General features: G+C 68.8%; 3 protein-coding genes across 4 annotated transcripts in view; all 3 read right to left on the bottom strand.

Moving 5' to 3' along the window:
* The window catches only part of KRI1 (KRI1 homolog), a 28,069-nt gene extending 19,196 nt beyond the window's left edge, over window positions 1-8,873 (bottom strand). The window contains 7 exon segments of the mRNA XM_086871406.1: window positions 919-1,024; window positions 1,115-1,164; window positions 2,610-2,667; window positions 4,215-4,335; window positions 7,234-7,339; window positions 7,412-7,500; window positions 8,760-8,873. Coding sequence (XP_086727532.1) covers window positions 919-1,024; window positions 1,115-1,164; window positions 2,610-2,667; window positions 4,215-4,335; window positions 7,234-7,339; window positions 7,412-7,500; window positions 8,760-8,841 — 612 coding nt within the window. The 5' untranslated portion in view covers window positions 8,842-8,873.
* A 237-nt stretch (window positions 8,874-9,110) lies between these two features.
* AP1M2 (adaptor related protein complex 1 subunit mu 2) lies at window positions 9,111-23,888 on the bottom strand. Of its 2 annotated transcripts, XM_086871386.1 has the most exons (12): window positions 23,773-23,887; window positions 22,534-22,690; window positions 22,357-22,424; window positions 20,104-20,234; window positions 19,880-20,027; window positions 16,088-16,214; window positions 15,873-16,015; window positions 14,142-14,213; window positions 11,427-11,585; window positions 11,199-11,324; window positions 9,751-9,826; window positions 9,111-9,249 (listed from the first exon to the last, which is right to left on the bottom strand). In XM_086871386.1, exons 1-12 carry the CDS (start codon window positions 23,812-23,814, stop codon window positions 9,227-9,229), a joined length of 1,272 nt encoding a protein of 423 aa, XP_086727512.1. In that variant the 5' UTR covers window positions 23,815-23,887; the 3' UTR covers window positions 9,111-9,226. The 2 variants fall into 2 exon arrangements, with proteins under 2 accessions (XP_086727512.1, XP_086727510.1); XM_086871384.1 differs by having other exon boundaries at window positions 15,873-16,214; window positions 23,773-23,888.
* LOC147647636 (uncharacterized) lies at window positions 16,280-17,942 on the bottom strand (the record flags this gene model as incomplete). The annotated part of the gene is made up of 1 exon (XM_086871465.1): window positions 16,280-17,942. A coding segment is annotated over one exon (1,494 nt), but the record flags the coding sequence as incomplete, so codon positions are not given.
* Window positions 23,889-27,657: the final 3,769 nt, after the last annotated feature.

The raw sequence follows: 27,657 nt of genomic DNA, 5'->3' as shown, positions 1-27,657 counted from the left end.
CCAGCCCGGACCCCCCAAAAACCCCCCCAGGAACCCCCAAACCGGCCCGGGACCCCCCCAAAACCGGCCCGGGACCCCCCCAAAACCTACCCGGGACCCCCCCAAACCGGCCTGGGACCCCCCAAAACCGGCCCGGGACCCCCCAAAACCGGCCCGGGACCCCCCAAAACCGGCCCGGGACCCCCCAAAACCTTCCCGGGACCCCCAAAAACCCCCCCAGGAACCCCAAACCAGCCCGGGACCCCAAAACCGGCCCGGGACCCCCCAAAACCGGCCCGGGACCCCCCCAAAACCGGCCCAGGACCCCCAAAACCGGCCCAGGACCCCCAAAAACCGGCCCGGGACCCCCCAAAACCTTCCCGGGACCCCCCCAAACCGGCCCGGGACCCCCAAAAACCGGCCCGGGACCCCCAAAAACCGGCCCGGGACCCCCAAAAACCCCCCCAGGACCCCTCCAGGACCCCCCAAAAACCCCCCAGGATCCCCCCAAACCCCCCCAGGACCCTTCAAACCCCTATAAGACCCCCCCAGGACCCCCCCAAACCTCCCCAGGACCCCCCAAACCCCTATAAGATCCCTCCAGGACCCCCCAAACCCCTATAAGAACCCCCCAGGACCCCCCAAACCTCTCCAGGACCCCTCAGGACCCCCCCCAGGACCCCCTCAGGAGCCCCCAGACCCCTCCAGGACCCCCCAGAACCCCCTCAGGACCCCCCAAAACCCCCCAGAACCCACCAAAACCCCTCCAGGACCCCCCTCAGGAGCCCCCAGACCCCTCCAGGACCCCCCAAAACCCCCCAGAACCCACCAAAACCCCTCCAGGACCCCCTCAGTACCCCCCCAAGACCCCCCCCAGGACCCCCCAAACCCCCTCAGAACCCCCCAGGACCCCCCAGGACCCCCCAGGACCCCCCTCACTTTCTCCTCCCGGGATCGGATCCGTGGCCGGAGCAGGGCCCCTCCTTCCTCCCCCTCCTCCTCCTCCTCCTCCTCCTCCTCGCTGTCAGCCACGAAGGCTCGGAAACTGCAGGGGGGTGGCGAGGTCGGGGGTCACCCCCTGGCGCTGAAGACCCCTCCCCAAAACACCCCGAGACCCCCCCGGGCCCCCCCTGACCTCTCCTTCAGCGCCCGCTGCTCCTCGGCGTAGCTCCGGGAGGATTCCAGCTGGGGAGGGGGCGGGAAAAGGGAATTTGGGGGGGTCCTGGGGGGTCTCGGGGGGATTTTGGGGGTCCTGGGGGGGTCTCGGGGGGATTTTGGGGGTCCTGGGGGGGTCTCGGGGGGATTTTGGGGGTCCTGGGGGGGTCTCGGGGGGATTTTGGGGGTCCTGGGGGGGGTCACGGGGGGATTTTGGGGGTCCTGGGGGGGTCTCGGGGGGATTTTGGGGGTCCTGGGGGGGTCTCGGGGGGATTTTGGGGGTCCTGGGGGGGTCTCGGGGGGATTTTGGGGGTCCTGGGGGGGTCTCGGGGGGATTTTGGGGGTCCTGGGGGGGTCTCGGGGGGATTTTGGGGGTCCTTGGGGGGGTCTCGGGGGGATTTTGGGGGTCCTGGGGGGGTCTCGGGGGGATTTTGGGGGTCCTGGGGGGGTCTCGGGGGGATTTTGGGGGTCCTGGGGGGGTCTCGGGGGGATTTTGGGGGTCCTGGGGGGGTCTCGGGGGGGATTTTGGGGGTCCTGGGGGGGTCTCGGGGGGATTTTGGGGGTCCTGGGGGGGTCTCGGGGGGATTTTGGGGGTCCTGGGGGGGTCTCGGGGGGATTTTGGGGGTCCTGGGGGGGTCTCGGGGGGATTTTAGGGGTCCTGGGGGGGTCTCGGGGGGATTTTGGGGGTCCTGGGGGGGTCTCGGGGGGATTTTGGGGGTCCTGGGGGGGTCTCGGGGGGATTTTGGGGGTCCTGGGGGGGTCTCGGGGGGATTTTGGGGGTCCTGGGGGGGTTCTGGGGGGTTCTGGGGGGTTTTGGAGGGGTCTCGGGGGGATTTTGGGGGTCCTGGAGGGGTCTCGGGGGGATTTTGGGGGTCCTGGGGGGGTCTCGGGGGGATTTTGGGGGTCCTGGGGGGGTCTCGGGGGGATTTTGGGGGTCCTGGGGGGGTCTCGGGGGGATTTTGGGGGTCCTGGGGGGGTCTCGGGGGGGATTTTGGGGGTCCTGGGGGGGTCTCGGGGGGATTTTGGGGGTCCTGGGGGGGTCTCGGGGGGATTTTAGGGGTCCTGGGGGGGTCTCGGGGGGATTTTGGGGGTCCTGGGGGGGTCTCGGGGGGATTTTGGGGGACCTGGGGGGGTCTCGGGGGGATTTTGGGGGTCCTGGGGGGGTCTCGGGGGGATTTTGGGGGTCCTGGGGGGGGTCTCGGGGGGATTTTGGGGGTCCTGGGGGGGTCTCGGGGGGATTTTAGGGGTCCTGGGGGGGTCTCGGGGGGATTTGGGGGTCCTGGGGGGGTCTCGGGGGGATTTTGGGGGTCCTGGGGGGGTCTCGGGGGGATTTTAGGGGTCCTGGGGGGGTCTCGGGGGGATTTTGGGGGTCCTGGGGGGGTCTCGGGGGGATTTTGGGGGTCCTGGGGGGGTCTCGGGGGGATTTTGGGGGTCCTGGGGGGTCAGAGGTGCCCCCCAAATCCTTTTCTTTTCACCTTTCTTCGTTTGGCCGCTGCGGCTTCGTCTTCCTCGTCCTCCTCGTCCACGTATTTGCTGTGGGGAGGGGGAGGGAGGAAAAGCCCCCCCAAAATCCATCCAAAAATCCCCCAAATCCATCCAAAAATCCCCAAAATCCATCCAAAAAATCCCCAAAATCCACCAAAAATCTCCAAAATCCATCCAAAAATCCCCAAAATCTTCTCAAATCCAACCAAAATCCCCCAAAATCCCCCAAAATCCCCCCAAAACCCCCCAAAATCCATCCAAAATCCCCCAAAATCCCCCAAATCCCCCCAAAATCCATCCAAAAACCCCTAAAATCCATCCAAAAAATCCCCAAAATCCCCCAAATCCCCCCAAAATCCATCCAAAAACCCCCAAAAAAACCCCAAATACCCCCCAAAATCCAAATTGCCCCAAAATCCCCCTAAAATCCCACAAATCCCCCCAAAATCCACCCAAAATCCCCCCAAATACCACAAAATCCATCCAAAAACCCTTAAAATCCATCCAAAAATCCCACAAAATCCCCCAAATCCCCCCAAAATCCATCCAAAAATCCCCAAAATCCCCCAAATCCCCCCAAAATCCATCCAAACTCCACACAAAATCCCCCAAAATACCCCCAAAATCTTCCCAAATCCCCCCAAATACCCCCAAATCCCCCCAAAATCCATCCAAAAATCCCCAAAATCTTCTCAAATCCCCCCAAAATCCATCCAAAATACCCCCAAAATCTTCCCAATTCCCCCCAAAAAAACCCCAAATACCCCCCAAAATCCAAATTGCCCCAAAATCCCCCTAAAATCCCACAAAATCCCACAAAATCCATCCAAAAATCCCCAAAAATCTTCCTAAATCCCCCCAAAATCCATCCAAAAACCCCCAAAATCCCCCCAAAATCCCACAAAATACCCCCAAAACCCCCCAAAATCCATCCAAAAATCCCCAAAATCTTCTCAAATCCCCCCAAAATCCTCCCCAATCCCCCCCAAATCCCTCTCAAAATCCCCCAAATCCCCCCAAAATCCTCCAAATCCCCCCCAAATCCTCCCCAATCCCCCCAAAAACCCCTCAAAATCCCCAAAAAACCCCAAATCCTCCCCAAAATCCTCCAAATCCCCCCCAAATCCCCAAAAATCCCCCCAAAATCCTCCAAATCCCCCCAAAAATCCTCCCCAATCCCCCCAAAAACCCCTCAAAATCCCAAAAAAACCCCAAATCCCCCCAAAAACCCCTCAAATCCTCCCAAAATCCCCCCAAAAACCCCTCAAAATCCCAAAAAACCCCAAATCCCCCCCAAATCCTCCCCAAATCCCCCCAAATCCCCCCAAATCCCCAAAAATCCTCCCAAAATCCCCCCAAAAACCCCTCAAAATCCCAAAAAAAAAACCCAAAATCCCTCTCAAAATCCCCCAAATCCCCCCAAATCCCCCCAAAATCCCCCAAAAATCCCCTCAAAATCTCAAAAAACCCCCAAATCCCCCCCAAATCCTCCCCAATCCCCCCCAAATCCTCCCCTATCCCCCCAAAATCCCCTCAAAATCCCAAAATCCCCCCCAAATCCCCCCCAAATCCCCCCCAAATCGCCCCCTCCTCACCCTTCCTTCTCCAGCATCACTTTCCTCTCGTAATCCTTCAGGAACATCGGCCGGGCCGCCCCCCGCTCTTCCTCATCCTCACCTTCCTCCTCCTCATCCTCCTCATCCTCATCCTCGGACTCTGGGGGGGCGCGGGAGGAGTTTTGGGGACCCCACAGCGAATTTTGGGACCCCCCCCGTGGGTTTTGGGGTCCCCTCATGGGTTTTGGGGACCCCCCAGGGTTTTGGGGATCCCCCCCCCGCGGGTTTTGGGGGCCCCACAGCGAATTTTGGGGACCCCTCACCCGGTTTTTGGGGACCCCACAGGGTTTTGGGGACCCCCCCGTGGGTTTTGGGGACCCCACGGTGAATTCTGGGGAGCCCTCACCCGGTTTTTGGGGTCCTCTCTTGGGTTTTGGGGACCCCACAGTGAATTTTGGGGACCCCTCACCCAGTTTTTGGGGACCCCCCAGGGTTTTGGGGACCCCCCCGTGGGTTTTGGGGACCCCACAGTGAATTTTGGGGACCCCTCACCCGGTTTTTTGGGTCCCCTCATGGGTTTTGGGGACCCCCCCGTGGGTTTTGGGGACCCCTCACCCGGTTTTTGGGGTCCTCTTATTGGTTTTGGGGACCCCCCAGGGTTTTGGGGACCCTCCCCAGGGGGGTCACCCCCCAAGTTTTGGGGACCCCCCCGGGATTTTGGGGACCCCCATCTGGTTTTTAGGGCCCCCCTCCCAGCAGGTTTTGGAGACCCCTCCCCAACTTTTGGGGGCCCCCCATTTTTTAGACACCCCCCCAAGTTTTGGGGACCCCTCCCCAGTTTTTGGGGACCCCTCCCCCGGTTTTAGGGACCCCTCCCCCGGTTTTGGGGACCCCCCCCAGATTTCAGAGTCCCCCTGGGTTTTGGAACCCACCCCGGTTTTTGGGGACCCCCTGTGGATTTCGGGACCCCCCGGATTTCAGGGCCCCCTCCCCGGTTTTGGGGGTCCCCCCCGCGGTTTTTGGGGACCTCCCCCCAGTTTTGGGGCCCTCCCCGGTTTTGGGACCCCCCCCCCCGAATTTTTGGGACCCCCCCGGATTTCAGGGCCCCCCCCGGTTTCAGGACCCCCCCGCGGATTTTGGGGTCCCCCCGGTTGTTTCTGGGTCCCCCCCGGTTGTTTTTGGGCCCCCCCCGGTGGTTTTGGGGTCCCCCCGGTTGATTTTGGGGTCCCCCGGTTGATTTTGGGGTCCCCCCCGGTTGATTTTGGGGTCCCCCCAGTGTTTTTGGGGTCCCCCCGGTTGATTTTTGGGGTCCCCCCCGGTTGATTTTGGGGTCCCCCCGGTTGTTTCTGGTGCCCCCCCGGTTGTTTCTGGTGCCCCCCCGGTTGTTTTTGGGGTCCCCCGGTGTTTTTGGGGTCCCCCGGTTGTTTTTTGGGGTCCCCCGTTGTTTTGGGGTCCCCCCGGTTGTTTTGGGGTGCCCCCGGTTGTTTCTGGTGCCCCCCCGGTTGATTTTTGGGGTCCCCCCGGTTGTTTTGGGGTGCCCCGGTTGTTTTTGGGGTCCCCCCGGTTGTTTTTGGGGTCCCCCGGTTGTTTTTGGGGTCCCCCGGTTGTTTCTGGTGCCCCCCCGGTGTTTTTGGGGTCCCCCCGGTTGATTTTGGGGTCCCCCCGGTGTTTTTGGTGCCCCCCCGGTTGTTTTTGGGGTCCCCCCGGTTGATTTTTGGGGTCCCCCCCGTGATTTTGGGGTCCCCCCGGTTGATTTTGGGGTCCCCCAGTTGATTTTGGGGTCCCCCCGGTTGATTTTTGGGGTCCCCCCGGTTGATTTTTGGGGTCCCCCCCGGTGTTTCTGGTGCCCCCCGGTGGTTTTGGGGTCCCACCGGTTGATTTTGGGGTCCCCCCGTGGTTTTGGGGTCCCCCCGGTTGTTTTTGGGGTCCCCCCCGGTTGATTTTGGGGCCCCCCGGGTTGTTTGTGGGGCCCCCCCGGTGTTTTTGGGGTCCCCCCCGGTGTTTTTGGGGTCCCCCCGGTGTTTTTGGGGTCCCCCGGTGTTTTTGGGGTCCCCCGGTTGATTTTGGGGTCCCCCCGGTTGTTTTTGGGGTCCCCCCGGTTGTTTTTGGGGTCCCCCGGTGGTTTTGGGGTCCCCCGGTTGTTTTGGGGTCCCCCCGGTTGATTTTGGGGTCCCCCCGGTTGATTTTGGTGCCCCCCCGGTGTTTTTGGGGTCCCCCGGTGTTTTTGGGGTCCCCCGGTTGATTTTGGGGTCCCCCCGGTTGTTTTTGGTGCCCCCCCGGTTGTTTTTGGGCCCCCCCGGTGGTTTTGGGGTCCCCCGGTTGTTTTTTGGGGTCCCCCCGTGGTTTTGGGCCCCCCCGGTTGTTTTGGGGTCCCCCCGGTGTTTTTGGGGTGCCCCCGGTTGATTTTTGGTGCCCCCCCGGTTGATTTTGGGGTCCCCCCCGGTGTTTTTGGTGCCCCCCCGGTTGATTTTGGGGTCCCCCCGGTTGATTTTGGGGTCCCCCGGTTGTTTCTGGTGCCCCCCCGGTTATTTTTGGGGTCCCCCCGGTGGTTTTTGGGGTCCCCCGGTTGATTTTGGGGTCCCCCGGTTGATTTTTGGGGTCCCCCCGGTTGTTTCTTGTGCCCCCCCGGTTGATTTTGGGGTCCCCCCGTGGTTTTGGGGCCCCCCCGTTGTTTTTGGGGTCCCCAGGTTGATTTTTGGGGTCCCCCCGTTGTTTCTGGTGCCCCCCCGGTGTTTTTGGGGTCCCCCGGTTGTTTTGGGGTCCCCCGGTTGATTTTGGGGTCCCCCGGTGTTTTTGGGGCCCCCCCAGTTGTTTTTGGTGCCCCCCCGTTGTTTCTGGTGCCCCCCCGGTGTTTTTGGGGTCCCCCCGGTTGATTTTTGGGGTCCCCCCGTTGTTTCTGGTGCCCCCCCGGTTGATTTTGGGGTCCCCCCGGTTGTTTTGGGGTGCCCCCGGTTGTTTCTGGTGCCCCCCCGGTTGATTTTTGGGGTCCCCCCCGGTGTTTTGGGGTCCCCCGGTTGATTTTGGGGTCCCCCGGTTGATTTTTGGGGTGCCCCGTTACCGTTCCGGCTGTAGAACTCGCTGTCCCCCCGGTAAATGCGGGGGTCGCGGCTCTTGAGCAGCGCCAGGGTCCGGTAGAACTCCCGCTCCTGCCGGGGGTCCAGGGCCTGCCGGGGGTCCCGGGGGGGCTCAGGGGGGGCTCCGGGACCCCCGGGACCCCCGGGCCGCCCCCGACTCACCGGCTCGTCCCCGCTGGAGCCGGAGCTCGAGCTGTCCTCGCTGTCCCCGCTGTCCCCGCTGTCCCCGGTGTCGCCGTAGCGGTCCCGAACTGCGGGGGGGGCACCGGGACCGATCGGAACCGGGCGGGGAGCGGAGACCCCGGGACCGGAACCGCTTCCCCGGTACCGGGACCGGTTCACCGGGACCGGAACCGCTTCTCCGGTACCGGGACCTCCCCCCGGGACCGGAACCTCCTCCCGGGACCGGAACCTCCCCCCGGGACCGGGACCGGTTCACCCCGGTAACGGAGCCGGTTCCCCCCGGGACCGGGACCTCCCCCCGGGACCGGAACCTCCCCCGTAAGACCGGGACCGCTTCCCCGGGACCGCTTTCCTCCAGGACCGGAGCCTCCCGCCCGCAGCCCCGGTTCCCGGTCCTGCTCCCGGTTCCTCCTGTCCCCGTTCCCGTTTCCTCTCCCGGTTCCCGCTCCCGGTTCTGTTCCCTCTCCCGGTTCCCGCTCCCGGTTCTGTTCCCTGTCCCCGTTCCCGGTTCCCGCTCCCGGTTCCCGCTCCCGGCTCCTCTCCCGGTTCCGTTCTCGGTTCTGCTCCCGTTCCCAGTTCCGCTCCCGGTTCCGTTCCCGTTTACTCTCCCGGTCCCCGTTCCCGGTCCCCGTTCCCGGTTCCGTTCCCGGTCCCCGCTCCCGGTTCCGTTCCCGTTCCCGTTTCCTCTCCCGGTTCCGTTCCCATTTCCTCTTCCGGTTCCCGTTCCCGTTCCCTATTCCCGGTTCCCGGTTCCCCCCGGTTCCCATTCCCGGTTCCCGTTCCCGGTCCCTCACGCCGCTGCAGCTCCTCCCGCCGCCGGTACCGCCCGGTTCCCGTTCCCCATTCCCGTTCCCGGTTCCCCCCGGTTCCCGTTCCCATTCCCGTTCCCTCACGCCGCTGCAGCTCCTCCCGCCGCCGGTACCGCCCGGTTCCCCCCGGTTCCCCCCGGTTCCCCCCGTTTCCCGTTCCCGTTCCCGGTCCCTCACGCCGCTGCAGCTCCTCCCGCCGCCGGTACCGCCCGGTTCCCGGTTCCCACCGGTTCCCGTTCCCCATTCCCATTCCCGTTCCCGGTTCCCGTTCCCCATTCCCGTTCCCGGTTCCCCCCGGTTCCCGTTCCCATTCCCGTTCCCTCACGCCGCTGCAGCTCCTCCCGCCGCCGGTACCGCCCGGTTCCCGTTCCCCATTCCCGTTCCCGGTTCCCCCCGGTTCCCATTCCCCGTTCCCGGTCCCTCACGCCGCTGCAGCTCCTCCCGCCGCCGGTACCGCCCGGTTCCCCCCGGTTCCCCCCGGTTCCCCCCGTTTCCCGTTCCCGTTCCCGGTCCCTCACGCCGCTGCAGCTCCTCCCGCCGCCGGTACCGCCCGTAGCGCTCGGCGAACGCCGCGTTCACGCGGAGCTTGGGCTCCGCCATGACCGCCCACGTGACCACCCGCCACTTCCGCATCCGCCGCCACGTGACAAGAACGCCCCGCCCCCTCCGCCGGCAAGCCCCGCCCTCTTCTCGCTCTTAAAAGGGCAACGGCGCCCGTAGGGGCGGGTGGGGTCCTGCACCCCCAAACCCCTCGATATCCCCCCCCCCGGGACCCCCAAACTGGAACCGGGACCCCCAAACTGGAACCGGGGTCCCCCCACTCTGTTTCCAGCCCCCCCCGACCCTCTGAGACCCCCCAGCCCAGCAGGACCGGTCTCAGCTGCGTCTTTATTGGTGCAGAGGAGGGGGGTGGGCGTGGGGGGGGGTCCAGGGGGGAATTTGGGGGTCCAGGGGGGAATTTGGGGGTCCAGGGGAGACCCCCCCCTCAGCTGGTGCGGATCTGATAATCTGCAAGAGAGAGGAGAGCCGGATTGGGGGGTCCCGGGGGGATTTGGGGGTGTTGGAGGAATTTGGGTCGGGGGTCCCGGGGGTGTCAGGGTAACTTGGGGGTGTCAGGGTAATTTGGGTCGGGGGTCCCAGGGGTGTCAGGGATATTTGGGGGTGTCAGGGATATTTGGGGGTCCCGGGGTAATTTGGGTCGGGGGTCCCCGGGTAATTTGGGGGTGTCAGGGTAATTTGGGTCAGGGGTCCCGGGGGTGTCAGGGTAACTTGGGGGTGTCAGGGTAATTTGGGTCAGGGGTCCCCGGGTAATTTAGGGGTGTCAGGGATATTTGGGGGTCCCGGGGTAATTTGGGTCGGGGGTCCCGGGGGTGTCAGGGTAACTTGGGGGTGTCAGGGTAATTTGGGTCGGGGGTCCCGGGGGTGTCGGGGTAATTTGGGGGTCCCGGGGTAATTTGGGTCGGGGGTCCCGGGGGTGTCAGGGATATTTGGGTCGGGGGTCCCGCTCACCCCCGCTCTGGGTGATGTAGCGCACCCAGGGCAGCGCCTGGTACCCGCTCTTCTCGATGATCTTCATGTACCTCACCTGGGGAGGGGGCGCCGGGGGTCACCCCCAGAGACCCCCCTGGGGACCCCCAGGAACCCCCCGGGGATCACCCCCAGAAACCCCCCCGGAGACCCCCCAGAGACCCCCCAGAGACCCCCCCGGAGACCCCCAGGAACCCCCCCGGGAACCCCAGGAACCCCCCCTGGAGACCCCCCAGGAACCCCCCCGGGGACCCCCAGGAACCCCCACGGAGACCCCCCAGCCTCTCCCCAAATCCTCCAGGATCCCCCCTGGAGACCCCAGACCCCCGGACACTGCCCGTCCCCAAACCCCTGAGACCCCCGAGCCCCCCAGGACCCCTCCCCGAGCCCCCCAGGACCCCTCCCCACCCCACCACTCCCCACCCCCCGACCCCCCCACGCCCCCCGAGCCCCCCAGGACCCTTCCCCAGTTCTGCCATGCCCGAGCCCCGAGCCCCCCGAGCCCTCCAGGACCCCTCCCCGAGCCCCCCAGGACCCCTCCCCACCCCTCCAGGACCCCTCCCCGAGCCCCCCAGGACCCCTCCCCACCCCATCACTCCCCACCCCCGATCCCCCCGAGCCCCCCAGGACCCCTCCCCACCCCTCCAGGACCCCTCCCCGAGCCCCCAGGACCCCTCCCCAGTTCTGCCATGCCCGAGCCCCGATCCCCCCGAGCCCCTCAGGACCCCTCCCCACCCCGCCATTCCCCAACCCCGATCCCCCCACGGCCCCCGAGACCCCCAGGACCCTTCCCCAGCCCACCCCAAACCCCGATCCCCCCGAGCCCCTCAGGACCCCTCCCCGAGCCCCCCAGGACCCCTCCCCAGCCCCGCCATGCCTGAACCCCGATCCCCCCGAGCCCCTCAGGACCCCTCCCCACCCCACCACTCCCCAACCCCGATCCTCCCACGCCCCCCGAGACCCCCAGGACCCTTCCCCAGCCCCGCCATGCCTGAACCCCGAGCCCCCCACGCCCCCCAGGACCCCTCCCCGAGCCCCCCACGCCCCCCGAGCCCCCCAGGACCCCTCCCCAGTTCTGCCATGCCTGAACCCCGAGCCCCCCGAGCCCCTCAGGACCCCTCCCCACCCCACCACTCCCCACCCCCGACCCCCCCACGGCCCCCGAGCCCCCCAGGACCCCTCCCCGACCCCCCCACGCCCCCCGATCTCCCCAGGACCCCTCCCCACCCCTCCAGGCCCCAACCCCGATCCCCCCACGCCCCCCGAGCCCCCCAGGACCCCTCCCCGAGCCCCCCAGGACCCCTCCCCAGCCCCGCCATGCCTGAACCCCGAGCCCCCCGAGCCCCCCAGGACCCCTCCCCACCCCTCCAGGACCCCTCCCCGAGCCCCCCACGCCCCCTCCCCACGCCCCCCGCGCCCCCCAGCCCCACCTGGATGCCCGAGACGGTGAAGTAGGGGATCTCGAAGCGCACGGCGATGGGCGGCCGCCCTTCCTCTTCCTCCCTCTCCACGCTGGGCAGCCCGAAGTGAGCGCGCATCAGGTGCTCCTTCCCCCCCTGCGACCCCACAGCGGCGCTGGGAGACCCCCGAGCCCCCCCAGAAGGCGGGGGCGGCGCGGGGGGGGGGCTGTGGGATGAGGGGCGGGGGTCTCGGCTCACGGGGAAGGATTTGATGCTCCAGATGAGCACGTTCCGCTCGGGCAGGTACCGCGCCGAGCCCACCGTGCTCTTCACCCGGGGGGAGTCGGCGTCGCTGGGCACCGGCACCGAGATCTCCACGCCATTGGCCACCGACTGCTTCTTGAACTGGCCCTTGGCCTGCGGGACACGGGGGGGGGGGCTCGGAGGGGTGGGGGGCGCTTGGGGGGCTCGGAGGGGCTGGGGGGGGCGCTTGGGGGGCTCGGAGGGGCTGGGGGGGGCTCTGAGGGGGTGTTGGGGTCACTCAGGGGGCGCTTGGGGGGCTCGGAGGGGTTGTTGGGGGGCTCTGAGGGGGTGTTGGGGGCACTTGGGGGGCTCTGAGGGGGTGTTGGGGGTCTCTGAGGGGGTGTTGGGGGCACTTGGGGGGCTCTGAGGGGGTGTTCGGGGTCTCTGAGGGGGTGTTGGGGGCACTTGGGGGGCTCGGAGGGGGGGTGGGGGGCGCTTGGGGGGCTCGGAGGGGGGGTGGGGGGCGCTTGGGGGGCTCTGAGAGGGTGTTCGGGGTCTCTGAGGGGGTGCTGGGGGCACTTGGGGGGCTCGGAGGGGGTGGGGGGGGGCGCTTGGGGGCCTCGGAGGGGCTGGGGGGGGCGCTTGGGGGGCTCGGAGGGGGTGTTGGGGTCACTCAGGGGTCCCTGAGGGGGTGTGGGGGGCGCTTGGGGGTCCCTCAGGGTGTGTTGGGGGCACTTGGGGGTCTCTCAGGGGGTGTGGGGGGCGCTTGGGGGTCTCTGAGGGGGCACTTGAGGGTCTCTGAGGGGGTGTTGGGGTCACTCAGGGGGTGTTGGGGGGCTCTGAGGGGGTGTTGGGGGCGCTTGGGGGGCTCTGAGGGGGTGTGGGGGGCACTCAGGGGTCTCTGACGGGGTGTTGGGGTCTCTGAGGGGGTGTGGGGGGCACTCGGGGGTCTCTGAGGGGTTGTTGGGGGTCTCTGAGGGGGTGTTCGGGGTCTCTGAGGGGGTGTTGGGGGCACTTGGGGGGCTCTGAGGGGGTGGGGGGGGCACTTGGGGGGCTCTGAGGGGGTGTGGGGGGGCTCTGAGGGGTTGTTGGGGGCACTTGGGGGTCTCTGAGGGGGTGTTGGGGGGCTCTCAGGGGGGGTGGGGGGCGCTTGGGGGGCTCTGAGAGGGTGTTGGGGGGCTCGGAGGGGGGGTGGGGGGCACTTGGGGGGCTCGGAGGGGGTGGGGGGGGCTCGGAGGGGGTGTTGGGGGTCCCTCAGGGGGTGCTTGGGGGGCTCGGAGGGGGGGTGGGGGGCGCTTGGGGGGCTCGGAGGGGGTGGGGGGGCGCTTGGGGGTCCCTCAGGGGGTGTGGGGGTCTCTGAGGGGGTGTGGGGGGCTCTGAGGGGGTGTTGGGGTCACTTGGGGGGCTCGGAGGGGGGGTGGGGGGCGCTTGGGGGGCTCGGAGAGGGTGTTGGGGGGGGCGCTTGGGGGGCTCTGAGGGGGTGTTGGGGGGCTCGGAGGGGGGGTGGGGGGCACTTGGGGGTCCCTGAGGGGGTGTTGGGGGTCCCTGAGGGGGTGTGGGGGGCCTCTGAGGGGGTGTGGGGGGCTCTGAGGGGGTGTGGGGGGCTCTGAGGGGGTGTGGGGGGCTCTGAGGGGCTGTTGGGGGTCTCTGAGGGGTGGGGGGGGCACTTGGGGGACTCGGAGAGGGTGTTGGGGGGCTCGGAGGGGGTGTTGGGGGCCTCGGAGGGGGGGTGGGGGGCGCTTGGGGGGCTCTGAGGGGGTGTTGGGGGGCGCTTGGGGGTCCCTGAGGGGGTGTGGGGGTCTCTGAGGGGGTGTTGGGGGCACTTGGGGGTCCCTGAGGGGGTGTGGGGGTCACTCAGGGGGCTCTGAGGGGGTGTTGGGGGTCTCTGAGGGGGTGTGGGGGGGCTCTGAGGGGGTGTTGGGGGGCGCTTGGGGGTCCCTCAGGGGGTGTTGGGGTCACTCAGGGGTCCCTGAGGGGGTGTCAGGGTCCCTCGGGGGTCCCTCGGGGGTCCCTCAGGGGGGTCAGGGGTCCCTCAGGGGGGGTCAGGGTCCCTCGGGGGTCCCTCAGGGGGGGTCAGGGTCCCTCGGGGGTCCCTCAGGGGGTGTCAGGGTCCCTCGGGGGTCTCTCAGGGGGGGTCAGGGTCCCTCAGGGGGGGTCAGGGTCCCTCGGGGGTCTCTCAGGGGGGTCAGGGGTAGCTCAGGGGGGTCAGGGTCCCTCAGGGGTCCCTCAGGGGGGTGTCAGGGTCCCTCGGGGGGTGTCAGGGGTCTCTCAGGGGGGGTCAGGGTCCCTCGGGGGTCCCTCAGGGGGGGTCAGGGTCCCTCGGGGGGGGTCAGGGGTCTCTCGGGGGGTGTCAGGGTCCCTTGGGGGTCCCTCAGGGGGTGTCAGGGTCCCTCAGGGGGGGTCAGGGTCCCTCGGGGGGGGTCAGGGGTCTCTCGGGGGGTGTCAGGGTCCCTTGGGGGTCCCTCAGGGGGTGTCAGGGGTCTCTCAGGGGGGGTCAGGGTCCCTCGGGGGGTGTCAGGGTCCCTCGGGGGGTGTCAGGGGTCTCTCAGGGGGGGTCAGGGGTCCCTCAGGGGGGGTCAGGGGTCTCTCAGGGGGGGGTCAGGGTCCCTCGGGGGTCCCTCAGGGGGGGTCAGGGGTCTCTCAGGGGGGTCAGGGTCCCTCGGGGGTCCCTCAGGGGGGGTCAGGGTCCCTCGGGGGTCCCCGAGGCGCTGGCGGGACCCCCGTGCCCACCTTGACCATGATCTCCACCCGGCTGTGGGAGAACTTCTCGATGACGGACTCGATCCAGATCAGCGGCTTCACCTGGGGGGGACACGGGGGTCACCCCAGAGACCCCCGGGGGTCACCCCAGAGACCCCAGGTGTCCCCAGAGACCCCCGGGGTCACCCCAGAGACCCCAGGTGTCCCCAGAGACCCCCGGGGGTCACCCAGGATCCCAGGGGTCACCCCAGAGACCCCCGGGGGTCACCCAGGATCCCAGGGGTCACCCCAGAGACCCCCAGGTGTCCCCAGGACCCCAGGGGTCACCCCAGAGACCCCCAGGGTCACCCCAGAGACCCCCGGGGTTCACCCCAGAGACCCCCAGGTGTCCCCAGAGACCCCCAGGAGTCACCCCAGAGACCCCAGGTGTCCCCAGAGACCCCCGGGGGTCCCCAGGATCCCAGGGGTCACCCCAGAGACCCCCAGGTGTCCCCAGAGACCCCAGGGGTCACCCCAGAGACCCCCAGGTGTCCCCAGAGACCCCCGGGGGTCACCCCAGAGACCCCCAGGTGTCCCCCCAGAGACCCCGGGGGTCACCCCAGAGACCCCCAGGTGTCCCCAGAGACCCCCGGGGGTCACCCCAGAGACCCCCAGGTGTCCCCAGAGACCCCAGGTGTCCCCCCAGAGACCCCAGGGGTCACCCCAGAGACCCCAGGTGTCCCCCCAGAGACCCCGGGGGTCACCCCAGAGACCCCCAGGTGTCCCCAGAGACCCCCGGGGGTCACCCCAGAGACCCCCGGGTGTCCCCAGGACCCCAGGTGTCCCCCCAGAGACCCCCGGGGGTCACCCCAGAGACCCCCAGGTGTCCCCAGAGACCCCCGGGGTCACCCCAGAGACCCCCAGGGGTCACCCCAGAGACCCCAGGGGTCACCCAGGATCCCAGGGGTCACCCCAGAGACCCCCAGGTGTCCCCAGAGACCCCCAGGTGTCCCCAGGACCCCAGGACAGCTCCTGGCCACGGGCAGGGAGGCGCTGGGCGCGTGGGGAGGGGTCACAACCCCGCAGGAGAGGGGTCTCAGCCCCCAGCCCGGGTTTCCAGCCCCCAGCCGGGGGTCTCAGCCCCCAGCCCGCATTTCCAGCCCCAGCCCGGGGGTCTCAGCCCCCGGCCCGGGTTTCCAGCCGGGTGTCTCAGCCCCCAGCCCGCGTTTCCAGCCGGGGGTCTCAGCCCCCAGCTCGCGTTTCCAGCCCCCAGCCGGGGGTCTCAGCCCCCAGCCCGCGTTTCCAGCCCCCAGCCCGAGGGTCTCAGCCCCCAGCCCGCGTTTCCAGCCCCCAGCCCGAGGGTCTCAGCCCCCAGCCCGGGTTTCCAGCCCCCAGCCGGGGGTCTCAGCCCCCAGCCCGAGGGTCTCAGCCCCCAGCCCGCGTTTCCAGCCCCCAGCTCGAGGGTCTCAGCCCCCAGCCCGAGGGTCTCAGCCCCCGGCCCGGGTTTCCAGCCGGGGGTCTCAGCCCCCAGCCCGCGTTTCCAGCCAGGGGTCTCAGCCCCCAGCCCGCGTTTCCAGCCGGGGGTCTCAGCCCCCAGCCCGGGTTTCCATCCCCCAGCCGGGGGTCTCAGCCCCCAGCCCATGTTTCCAGCCCCCAGCCGGGGGTCTCAGCCCCCAGCCCGCGTTTCCAGCCCCCAGCCCGCGTTTCCAGCCCCCAGCCCGCGTTTCCACCCCCCAGCCGGGGGTCTCAGCCCCCCAGAGCCCCCCAGCCCCCCGTGCCCACCTGGGTGTGCAGGCGGTAGGACATGAGCTCGAAGTCACCGTCGGGGGGGATGAAGGAGATGGTGCGGTCGCTGTCGAAGCGGGACAGACGGACGCACTGGTGGAACTTCACGTCCTCCAGCTCCACCGACTTGTTCTTCCCCCCTGCCAGGGACCAGGAGGGGAGATCAGGAGGGGAAATGGGGAGGGGGCTGAGACCCCCGCCCCGGCACTCACGGCCCGTCAGCTCGAAGAGGACGCGGTCGTTGAGGCCCAGGCGCAGCTCCGGCATTCCCGAGAGGAAAACCTTCAGCCTGATGGTGCCCAGCACCTCGCTCAGCACCACGCTGCCGCTGGCGCTCACCTGCGGGCACAGCCGGCCTCGGAACCGCTGCCTTCCTCATCCTCATCCTCGGCCCCGGCCCCTTCCTCAGCCTCATCCTCATCCTCAGCCTCGGAACCGCTGCCTTCCTCATCCTCATCCTCGGCCCCGGCCCCTTCCTCATCCTCAGCCTCAGAACCGCTGCCTTCCTCGGCCCCGGCCTCGGCCCCTTCCTCAGCCTCGGAACCGCTGCCTTCCTCAGCCTCGGCCTCAGCCTCATCCTCGGCCCTTCCTCAGCCTCGGAACCGCTGCCTTCCTCGGCCTCGGCCTCTGCCCCGGCCCCTTCCTCATCCTCAGCCTCAGAACCGCTGCCTTCCTCGGCCTCGGCCTCTGCCCCGGCCCCTTCCTCATCCTCAGCCTCAGAACCGCTGCCTTCCTCGGCCTCGGCCTCTGCCCCGGCCCTTCCTCATCCTCAGCCTCAGAACCGCTGCCTTCCTCGGCCCCGGCCTCGGCCCCTTCCTCAGCCTCAGCCTCGGCCCCTTCCTCAGCCTCAGAACCGCTGCCTTCCTCGGCCTCGGCCTCATCCTCGGCCCCTTCCTCATCCCTGTTCTCATCCTCGGCCTCAGCCCCTTCCTCAGCCTCATCCTCATCCTCAGCCTCGGCCCCTTCCTCAGCCTCGGCCTCGGCCCCTTCCTCATCCTCATCCTCAGCCTCGGCCCCTTCCTCAGCCTCGGAACCGCTGCCTTCCTCGGCCTCATCCTCATCCTCATCCTCGGCCTCGGCCCCTTCCTCAGCCTCATCCTCGGCCCCTTCCTCAGCCTCAGCCTCAGAACCGCTGCCTTCCTCATCCTCGGCCTCATCCTCAGCCTCATCCTCGGCCCCTTCCTCAGCCTCAGCCTCGGAACCGCTGCCTTCCTCATCCTCGGCCTCATCCTCAGCCTCATCCTCGGCCCCTTCCTCAGCCTCAGCCTCGGAACCGCTGCCTTCCTCAGCCTCGGCCTCGGCCCCGGCCCCTTCCTCAGCCTCATCCTCATCCTCAGCCTCGGCCCCTTCCTCAGCCTCGGAACCGCTGCCTTCCTCAGCCTCATCCTCATCCTCAGCCTCGGCCTCATCCTCATCCTCAGCCTCGGCCCCTTCCTCAGCCTCAGCCTCAGAACCGCTGCCTTCCTCATCCTCAGCCTCGGCCCCGGCCTCGGCCTCGGCCCCTTCCTCAGCCTCATCCTCATCCTCGGCCCCTTCCTCAGCCTCAGCCTCAGAACCGCTGCCTTCCTCATCCTCGGCCTCATCCTCATCCTCATCCTCGGCCTCGGCCCCTTCCTCAGCCTCAGCCTCAGAACCGCTGCCTTCCTCATCCTCGGCCTCATCCTCATCCTCGGCCCCTTCCTCATCCTCATCCTCATCCTCGGCCCCTGCCTCAGCCTCAGAACCGCTGCCTTCCTCATTCTCATCCTCATCCTCGGCCCCTTCCTCAGCCTCAGCCTCGGCCTTGGCCCCTTCCTCATTCTCATCCTCATCCTCAGCCTCGGAACCGCTGCCTTCCTCGGCCTCAGCCCCTTCCTCATCCTCGGCCTCGGCCCCATCCTCATCCTCATCCTCGGCCTCGGCCCCTTCCTCATCCTCGGCCTCGGCCCCTTCCTCATCCTCAGCCTCGGTACCACTGCCTTCCTCGGCCTCAGCTCCTTCCTCATCCTCAGCCCCGTCCTCATCCCTGTTCTCATCCTCGGCCTCAGCCCCTTCCTCATCCTCATTCTCTTCATCCCTGTTCTCATTCCCAGCCCTGCCACCATCACCGTCCCCATCCCCATCCCAGCCCACTCCCCTCCTTATCCCTCCCCAATCCCCATCCCAGCCCCCAGCCCCCCTCCCCAATCCCCATCCCCATCCCACCCCAATCCCCTCCTTATCCCTCCCCAGACCCCCTCCCCAATCCCCAATCCCCCTCCCCAATCCCTAATCCCCATCCCCACTGCCCAAACCCCCTCCCCACCCCCCAGCCCCCCCTCCTCAGCCCCCAAACCCCCAGTCCCCACTCCTCAAACCCCCTCCCCAGCCCCCAGACCCCCCTTCCCCACCCCCCAGACCCCCTCCCCAAACCCCCTCCCCAGCCCCAAACCCCCTCCCCAAACCCCCGTCACCAGCCCCCAGCCCCCCTCCCCACCCCCAGCCCCCCTCCCCAGCCCCCAGCCCCCCTCCCCAAGCCCCCCTCCCCAGCCCCCTCCCCACCCCCAGCCCCCCTCCCCAGGCCCCAAACCCCCTCCCCAAACCCCCGTCACCAGCCCCCAGTCCCCCCTCCCCAAGCCGCCCTCCCCACCCCCAGCCCCCAGCCCCCTCCCCAGCCCCCAGCCCCCCTCCACAAACCCCCCTCCCCACCCCCAGCTCCCAGCCCCCCTCCCCGAGCCCCCTCCCCACCCCCAGCCCCCCTCTCCAGCCCCCTCCCCAAGCCCCCCTCCCCCTCCCCAGCCCCCTCCCCAGCCCCCTCCCCACCCCCAGCCCCCAGACCCCCCTCCTCACCCCCCAAATCCCCTCCCCCTCCCCAGCCCCCTCCCCAGCCCCCTCCCCCTCTCCACCCCCAGCCCCCTCCCCTCCCCACCCCCAGCCCCCTCCCCAGCCCCTCCCCAGCCCCTCCCCAGCCCCCAAACCCCCTCCCCACCCCCAGCCCCCTCCCCAGCCCCCTCCCCACCCCCAGCCCCTCCCCAGCCCCCTCCCCAGCCCCTCACCAGCCCCCTCCCCACCCCGAGCCCCCTCCCCACCCCGAGCCCCCTCCCCAGCCCCTCACCAGCCCCCTCCCCACCCCGAGCCCCCTCCCCAGCCCCTCCCCACCCCCTCCCCACCCCGAGCCCCCTCCCCAGCCCCTCACCAGCCCCTCCCCAGCCCCCTCCCCAGCCCCTCACCAGCCCCCTCCCCACCCCCTCCCCACCCCGAGCCCCCTCCCCAGCCCCTCACCAGCCCCTCCCCAGCCCCCAGCCCCCTCCCCAGCCCCTCACCAGCCCCCTCCCCAGCCCCTCCCCAGCCCCTCACCAGCCCCTCACCAGCCCCTCACCAGCCCCCTCCCCAGCCCCTCCCCACCCCCAGCCCCCTCCCCAGCCCCCTCCCCAGCCCCTCACCAGCCCCTCCCCAGCCCCCAAACCCCCTCCCCACCCCGAGCCCCCTCCCCAGCCCCTCCCCAGCCCCCAGCCCCTCACCAGCCCCTCACCAGCCCCTCCCCACCCCCAGCCCCTCCCCAGCCCCTCCCCAGCCCCCTCCCCAGCCCCTCCCCAGCCCCCTCCCCACCCCCAGCCCCTCCCCAGCCCCTCACCAGCCCCCTCCCCACCCCCAGCCCCTCCCCAGCCCCTCCCCAGCCCCTCCCCAGCCCCCAGCCCCTCCCCAGCCCCTCCCCACCCCGAGCCCCCTCCCCAGCCCCTCCCCAGCCCCCAAACCCCCTCCTCACCCCCAGCCCCTCCCCAGCCCCTCACCAGCCCCTCCCCACCCCGAGCCCCCTCCCCAGCCCCTCCCCAGCCCCCAAACCCCCTCCCCACCCCGAGCCCCCTCCCCAGCCCCTCCCCAGCCCCCTCCCCACCCCGAGCCCCCTCCCCACCCCCTCCCCAGCCCCTCCCCAGCCCCTCCCCAGCCCCTCCCCAGCCCCTCCCCAGCCCCCCTCCCCACCCCGAGCCCCCTCCCCAGCCCCTCCCCAGCCCCTCCCCTCCCCAGCCCCCTCCCCAGCCCCTCACCAGCAGGTTGACGGCCTCGATGACGTCGATGAACACCTCGTTCTTCTTGTAGCGGATCCCCTCGGAGCGCCAGGACACGGCGTTGGTCACCGTGCTGGGCACGCGCCACCGGCCCCGCTCCAGCTTCTTCCCCTCCTGCGTGATGTACCTGAGGGGGTCCTTCCCTCACCGGGGGGGCTCTGGGCGGGACCCCAGCCCCTCCAGAGACCCCTCCCCACGCTCACTCCTGCAGGATTTTGCTGTCGGTGGTCTGCGGGAAGCCGAAGTCCATCAGCTCGTCCAGCAGCTCGTAGACGATGACGAAGTTGTCGCGGACGCTCTCCTCCTCCAGCTCCTTGAAATACTCACTGAACACCTGGGGAGGGGCACATCTGAGACCCCCTCCCCAAATTGGGGTGACCCAGACCCCCCCTGAGACCCCCAGCTCCTTGAAATACTCACTGAACACCTGGGGAGGGGCACATCTGAGACCCCCTCCCCAAATTGGGGTGACCCTGAGACCCCCAACTCACCTCCAGCTCCTTGAAATACTCACTGAACACCTGGGGAGGGGTACATCTGAGACCCCCTCCCCAAATTGGGGTGACCCTGAGACCCCCAACTCACCTCCAGCTCCTTGAAATACTCACTGAACACCTGGGGAGGGGTACATCTGAGACCCCCTCCCCAAATTCGGGTGACCCTGAGACCCCCAGCTCACCTCCAGCTCCTTGAAATACTCACTGAACACCTGGGGAGGGGTACATCTGAGACCCCCTCCCCAAATTCGGGTGACCCAGACCCCCCCTGAGACCCCCAGCTCCTTGAAATACTCACTGAACACCTGGGGAGGGGCACATCTGAGACCCCCTCCCCAAATTGGGGTGACCCTGAGACCCCCAACTCACCTCCAGCTCCTTGAAATACTCACTGAACACCTGGGGAGGGGTACATCTGACACCCCCTCCCCAAATTCGGGTGACCCAGACCCCCAACTCACCTCCAGCTCCTTGAAATACTCACTGAACACCTGGGGAGGGGTACATCTGAGACCCCCTCCCCAAATTGGGGTGACCCCCCCTGAGACCCCAAACTCACCTCCAGCTCCTTGAAATACTCACTGAACACCTGGGGAGGGGTACATCTGTCACCCCCTCCCCAAATTGGGGTGAGAGGGGACACATCTGACACCCCCTCCCCAAATTGGGGTGAGAGGGGACACATCTGAGACCCCCTCCCCAAATTGGGGTGACCCAGACCCCCCAACTCACCTCCAGCTCCTTGAAATACTCACAGAACACCTGGGGAGGGGGCACATCTGAGACCCCCTCCCCAAATTGGGGTGACCCTGAGACCCCCTGAGACCCCCAACTCACCTCCACCACCTTGAAATACTCACTGAACACCTGGGGAGGGGCACATCTGACACCCCCTCCCCAAATTGGGGTGACCCAGACCCCCCCTGAGACCCCCAGCTCCTTGAAATACTCACTGAACACCTGGGGAGGGGCACATCTGACACCCCCTCCCCAAATTGGGGTGAGAGGGGACACATCTGAGACCCCCTCCCCAAATTGGGGTGAGAGGGGACACATCTGAGACCCCCTCCCCAAATTGGGGTGAGAGGGGACACATCTGACACCCCCTCCCCAAATTCGAGTGACCCTGAGACCCCCCCTGAGACCCCCAACTCACCCCCACCACCTTGAAATACTCACTGAACACCTGGGGAGGGGCACATCTGAGACCCCCTCCCCAAATTGGGGTGACCCTGAGACCCCCCAGCTCACCTCCAGCTCCTTGAAATACTCACTGAACACCTGGGGAGGGGCACATCTGACACCCCCTCCCCAAATTCGGGTGACCCAGACCCCCAACTCACCTCCAGCTCCTTGAAATACTCACTGAACACCTGGGGAGGGGGCACATCTATCAAACCCCCTCCCCAAATTCGGGTGAGAGGGGGCACATCTGACACCCCCTCCCCAAATTGGGGTGACCCAGACCCCCCCTGAGACCCCCAACTCACCTCCACCACCTTGAAACACTCACAGAACACCTGGGGAGGGGGCACATCTGAGACCCCCTCCCCAAATTGGGGTGACCCTGAGACCCCCCAGCTCACCTCCAGCTCCTTGAAATACTCACAGAACACCTGGGGAGGGGGCACATCTGACACCCCCTCCCCAAATTGGGGTGGGAGGGGGCACATCTGAGACCCCCTCCCCAAATTGGGGTGACCCTGAGACCCCAAACTCACCTCCAGCTCCTTGAAATACTCACTGAACACCTGGGGAGGGGGCACATCTGAGACCCCCTCCCCAAATTGGGGTGACCCAGACCCCCCAGCTCACCTCCAGCTCCTTGAAATACTCACTGAACACCTGGGGAGGGGTACATCTGAGACCCCCTCCCCAAATTGGGGTGAGAGGGGACACATCTGACACCCCCTCCCCAAATTGGGGTGACCCTGAGACCCCCTGAGACCCCCAACTCACCTCCACCACCTTGTAGAGGAAGGAGAAGACCAAGGTCGCGTTCCCGTTCTTCTTGGTGGTGGCCACCACTGTGAGGAGGGGGCGTCAAGGAAAAGTGGGGAGGGGTCCTGGGGGTCCCTGGGGGTCCCGGGGGGTCCCTGGGGGTCCCGGGGGGTCTCGGGGGGTCCGGAAGGATACGGTAGAGGTTGGCATGTTTGATCCAGAGGAAGTGGACGTGGCCGTAGGTCAGGACGGGGGTGAGGGTCCCCTCCTCCTCCCGCTGCTGCAGGACCCCCATGAAGTTCTCGATCTCCCCCAGCCCCACGTCCCCCTTGTAGCTGCGGCTGATCAGAGGCTGGGGAGGGGGCGAGGGGTCAGAAATGGGGAGACCCCCTCCCCAAAATCGCTCAGCCCACCGTGAGGTCACGGGGTCACCACCGCTGACCTTGGATGACCTTCAGGGGTGTAGGGGACAAGGGGGGTGTCCCCCACCCTGGGGACCCCCGGTAGGGTTTGGGGGTGGTGGGGAGGGGGTGTGGGGTCAGAAATGGGGAGACCCCCTCCCCAAAATCGCTCAGCCCACCGTGAGGTCACGGGGTCACCACCGCTGACCTTGGATGACCTTCAAGGACAGAGGGGACAAGGGGGGTGTCCCCCCCCCCCCCCGGAGACCCCCCTGGGGACCCCCGGTAGGGTCTGGGGAGGGGGTGGGGAGGGGGTGGGGAGGGGGTGTGGGGTCAGAAATGGGGAGACCCCCTCCCCAAAATCGCTCACCCCACCGTGAGGTCACGGGGTCACCACCGCTGACCTTGGATGACCTTCAAGGACAGAGGGGACAAGGGGGGTGTCCCCCACCCCGGAGACCCCCCTGGGGACCCCCGGTAGGGTCTGGGGGTAGTGGGGAGGGGGTGGGGAGGGGGCGAGGGGTCAGAAATGGGGAGACCCCCTCCCCAAAATCGCTCACCCCACCGTGAGGTCACGGGGTCACCACTGCTGACCTTGGATGACCTTCAAGGACAGAAGGGACAAGGGGGGTGTCCCCCCCCCCCGGAGACCCCCCTGGGGACCCCCGGTAGGGTCTGGGGAGGGGGTGGGGAGGGGGTGTCACACACAGAACACCCCCTCCCCAAAACACCTTTGAGGTCACGAGGTCACCACCGCTGACCTTGGATGACCTTCAAGGACAGAGGGGACAAGGGGGTGTCCCCCACCCCAGAGACCCCCCTGGGGACCCCCGGTAGGGTCTGGGGGTGGTCGCGGAGGGGGTGGGGAGGGGGTGTCACACACAGAGCACCCCCTCCCCCCCAAAAAACCCCTCGGGGGGTCACGGGGGTCACCACCGATGACCTCGGTTGACCTTCAAGGACGGAGGGGACAGGGGGGTGTCCCCCGGGGTGGGTTTGGGGGGTGGTCTCGGGGGTTGGGTGGGGGTCTCACCTTCCCCTTCAGGTCCAGGATGAAGAGGGCGGAGGCGGCCATGGCGCCCGAGCGGCGCCGTCACCTCCGGCGCTGTCACCTGCGCAGGTGAGCGGCCGCGCCCACGCCCCGCGGGGCCTTAAAGGGGACGGGCCCTGCCCCAAAGACCCCTCCCCAAACCTGGGCGGGGGTCCCGCCCCGCAGCTCGGGGAGACCCCCCCCCCACACACACTCCGTGGGGGCTTCAGCTCGAGCTGGCGGGTTTGGGGTGGGGGGCACGGGGTGGGACCCCCAGGCCTTGGGGTGGGGGTGGGGGTGGGGGTGCTGGGTGTTTGGGGGGGGGTCTTTGCACCCCCCCCCCCCCAAAATCTCCCTCCTGGGGGGGGGGGTCTCTGATTCCTGGGTTCGCCACCCTGGGGGTCGCTGCGCCCCCCCAGACCCCGCAGGGCCCCGCAGGAGGGGTCTCCACACCCCCTCCCCCCCCAATCAGCAGATTCCCCACTTTGGGGGGTCCCTGAACCCCCAGACCCCCCAATGGAGGGGCCCTGAGCCCCTCACCCTCCCCTCTGGGGGGTCCCTGAACCCCCAGACCCCCGGATCCCCCTCGGGAGGGTCCCTGAGCCCCTCACCCTCTCCTGTGGGGGGTCCCTGAACCCCCAGACCCCCGGATCCCCCAATGGAGGGTCCCTGAGCCCCTCTTCCTCCCCTCTGGGGGTCCCCGCACCCCCAGACCCCCGGATCCTCCTCTGGGGGGTCCCCGCACCCCCAGACCCCCGGATCCCCCAATGGAGGGTCCCTGATCCCCCTCACCCTCTCCTGTGGGGGGTCCCCACACCCCGAGACCCCCGGACCCCCCAGACCCCCTCACCCTCCCCTCCTGGGGGGTCCCTGAACCCCCAGACCCCCGGATCCCCCTCCTGGGGGGTCCCTGAACCCCCAGACCCCCGGATCCTCCTCTGGGGGGGTCCCTGAACCCCCAGACCCCCCAATGGAGGGTCCATGAGCCCCTCACCCTCCCCTCTGGGGGTCCCCGCACCCCCAGACCCCCGGATCCTCCTCTGGGGGGGTCCCCGAACCCCCAGACCCCCGGATCCTCCTCTGGGGGGGTCCCCGAACCCCCAGACCCCCCAATGGAGGGTCCCTGAGCCCCTCACCCTCCCCTCTGGGGGGTCCCTGAACCCCCAGACCCCCCAGACCCTCTCACCCTCCCCTCCTGGGGGGTCCCTGAACCCCCAGACCCCTCCCGGGGGTCTCTGTGTCCCAACACCCCCCTCTGAGTAGCCCCCAGACCCCCGGATCCCCCTCCTGGGGGTCCCTGAACCCCCGGATCCCCCAATGGAGGGTCCCTGATCCTCCAGACCCCCGGATCCCCCTCGGGAGGGTCCCTGAGCCCCTCACCCTCCCCTCCTGGGGGGTCCCCGCACCCCCAGACCCCCGGATCCCCCCTCCCCACACCCTCCGGTCCCACCGGAGCCCCGGGAGGGGCGGGGCGGTTCCGGAGGGTACCGGGGGGTACCGGAGCGGTACCGGGAAGGTACCGGGGGGTACCGGGGGGTAGCGGGAAGGTACCGGGGGGTACCGGGGGGTACCGGGAAGGCACCGGGCGGTACCGGCGGGTACCGGGAAGGTACCAGGAAGGTACCGGGAGGTACCGGAGCAGTACCGGGAGGTACCGGGAAGGTACCGGGGGGTACCGGAGCGGTACCGGGGGGTACCGGAGCAGTATCGGAGGGTACCGGGCGGTACCGGGGGGTACCGGGAAGGTACCGGAGCGGTACCGGGGGGTACCGGAGCAGTATCGGAGGGTACCGGGCGGTACCGGGGGGTACCGGGAAGGTACCGGGGGGTACCGGGGGGTACCGGGTGGTACCGGGGGGTACCGGGAAGGTACCAGGGGGTACCGGGAGGTACCGGGAAGGTACCGGGGGGTACCGGAGGGTACCGGAGCAGTACCGGGAAGGTACCGAGGGGTACCGGGAGGTACCGGGAAGGTACCGGAGCGGTACCGGAGCGGTACCGGGGGGTACCGGAGGGTACCGGAGCAGTACCGGGAGGTACCGGAGCAGTACCGGGAAGGTACCGGAGCGGTACCGGGAGGTACCGGGAAGGTACCGGGAAGGTACCGGAGGAGCCTCCACCATGGACCGGCCCGAGGACAGGCGGGTCCCGCACAGCGATTTCGGTACCGGGCATCCACCCCGCGGATGGATCCCCAAGATTTGGGACCTCCGGATTTGGGAATTCGCAGATTTTGGGAACCCCCAGGGGTTTGGGGACCCCTCGGGTGGGCTCGGGACCCCCCGGGTTTGGGGTTTTGGACCCTCCAGGTTTGGGGATCCCCCCCGGTTTTGGGGTCCTGCCTTCCCGAAACCCCCAAATCTGAGCACCCCCACTTTGGGGACCCCCCCGTCCTTCCCCAAGGAGGCTGCGGGAGGGGGGGTCGCGTGTTTTGGGGGCGCTTCGGGGGGTCCCGAGAGCCTCCGGGGGTGTCCGGGGGGTGTCCGGACCCCACCGGGGGGGTCCCGAGATCCTCCGGGGGGTGTCCAGATCCCTCCGGGGGGGTCCCGAGAGCCGCCGGGGGTGTCCGGGGGGTGTCCAGACCCCACCGGGGGGGTCCCGAGAGCCGCCGGGGGTGTCCGGACCCCTCCGGGGGGGTCCCGAGAGCCGCCGGGGGTGTCCGGACCCCTCCCCACGGAGCCCGAGGCTCGGTGTCCCCCCGGTTTTCGGCGGGCGGGGGCTCCCCCGGGCCCTCCTTTGGTGCCGGTGGGCGGAGGGGGGGTCCCCGCAGCCCTGACATCACCGGCGGCCTCTCCGGGGTCTGCCCGGCACCGGAGCTCCTGGGCTTGGGCCGGGACCCCCCGGTAACCCCGGGAGCGGAGTTCCTCCGGTGCCAGAGCCCGTTCTCCCCGCTGCTGCACCGAGCCCGTTGGTCCCGGTGCCCCGCGGAGCCCCCCGGTGCCAGTACCGGTTCTGCTGTCCCCGGTTCCCCACGGAGCTCCCCCGGTGCCGGTTCTGCTCCCCCCGGTGCCCCGCGGAGCCCCCCGGTGCCGGTACCGGTCCCGGTTCTGCTGTCCCCGGTTCTCCCCGGTGCCGGTTCTGCTGTCCCCGGTTCTCCCCGGTGCCGGTTCTGCTGTCCCCGGTTCTCCCCGGTCCCGGTTCTGCTCTCCCCGGTTCTCCCCGGTCCCGGTTCTGCTGTCCCCGGTTCTCCCCGGTGCCGGTTCTGTCCCTCCGGTGCCCCGCGGAGCCCCCCGGTGCCGGTCCCGGTTCTGCTGTCCCCGGTTCTGGTTCTGCTCCCCGGTGCCGGTTCCCCACGGAGCTCCCCGGTACCGGTCCCGGTTCTGCTGTCCCCGGTTCTCCCCGGTACCGGTTCTGCTGTCCCCGGTTCTCCCCGGTACCGGTTCTGCTGTCCCCGGTTCTCCCTGGTTCACAGCGGAGCCCCCCGGTCCCGGTTCTGCTCTCCCTGGTCCCTCCCGGAGCCCCCCGGTGCCGGTTCCGCTCCCACCGGTGCTGGTGCCGGTTCTGCTCCCCCCGGTTCTCCCCGGTGCCGGTTCTGCTCCCCCCGGTTCTCCCCGGTGTTGGTTCTGCTCCCCCCGGTTCCTCTCGGAGCCCCCCGGTGCCGGTTCCGCTCCCCCCGGTTCCCCCCGGTGCTGGTGCCGGTTCTGTTCCTCCCGGTTCTCCCCGGTTCCCCCCGGTGCCGGTTCCGCTCCCCCCGGTTCTCCCCGGTGTCGGTGCCGTTCTCCCCGGGGCCGGTTCTGATCTCCCCGGTTCCCCCGGTGCCGGTTCCTCTCCCCCCGCTCCCCCCCGGTCCCGGTTCTGCTCCCCACGGTTCTCCTCAGTTTCCCCCGGTGCCGGTTCCGCTCCCCCCGGTGCCGTTCTCCCCGGTCCCCCCGGTGCCGGTTCTGATCT

This window comes from Cyanistes caeruleus, chromosome 35, assembly GCF_971803275.1.
Source record: "Cyanistes caeruleus chromosome 35, bCyaCae1.hap1.1, whole genome shotgun sequence".
In the NCBI taxonomy this organism is placed as follows: Eukaryota; Metazoa; Chordata; class Aves; order Passeriformes; family Paridae; genus Cyanistes; species Cyanistes caeruleus.
The sequence above is the reverse complement of the archived record's forward strand: the minus strand, read 5'-3'. Positions and strand labels throughout refer to the sequence as shown.

Excerpts from the sequence above, each read along its gene's own strand:
- AP1M2 (XM_086871384.1), bottom strand. The coding sequence starts at position 23,814 with ATGGCCGCCTCCGCCCTCTTCATCCTGGACCTGAAGGGGAAG. Across the intron at positions 22,425-22,533 it reads CAAACATGCCAACCTCTACC|TGGTGGCCACCACCAAGAAG; the intron begins GTATCCTTCCGG and ends CCCTCCTCACAG. Across the intron at positions 16,215-19,879 it reads TCGAGGCCGTCAACCTGCTG|GTGAGCGCCAGCGGCAGCGT; the intron begins GTGAGGGGCTGG and ends CTGTGCCCGCAG.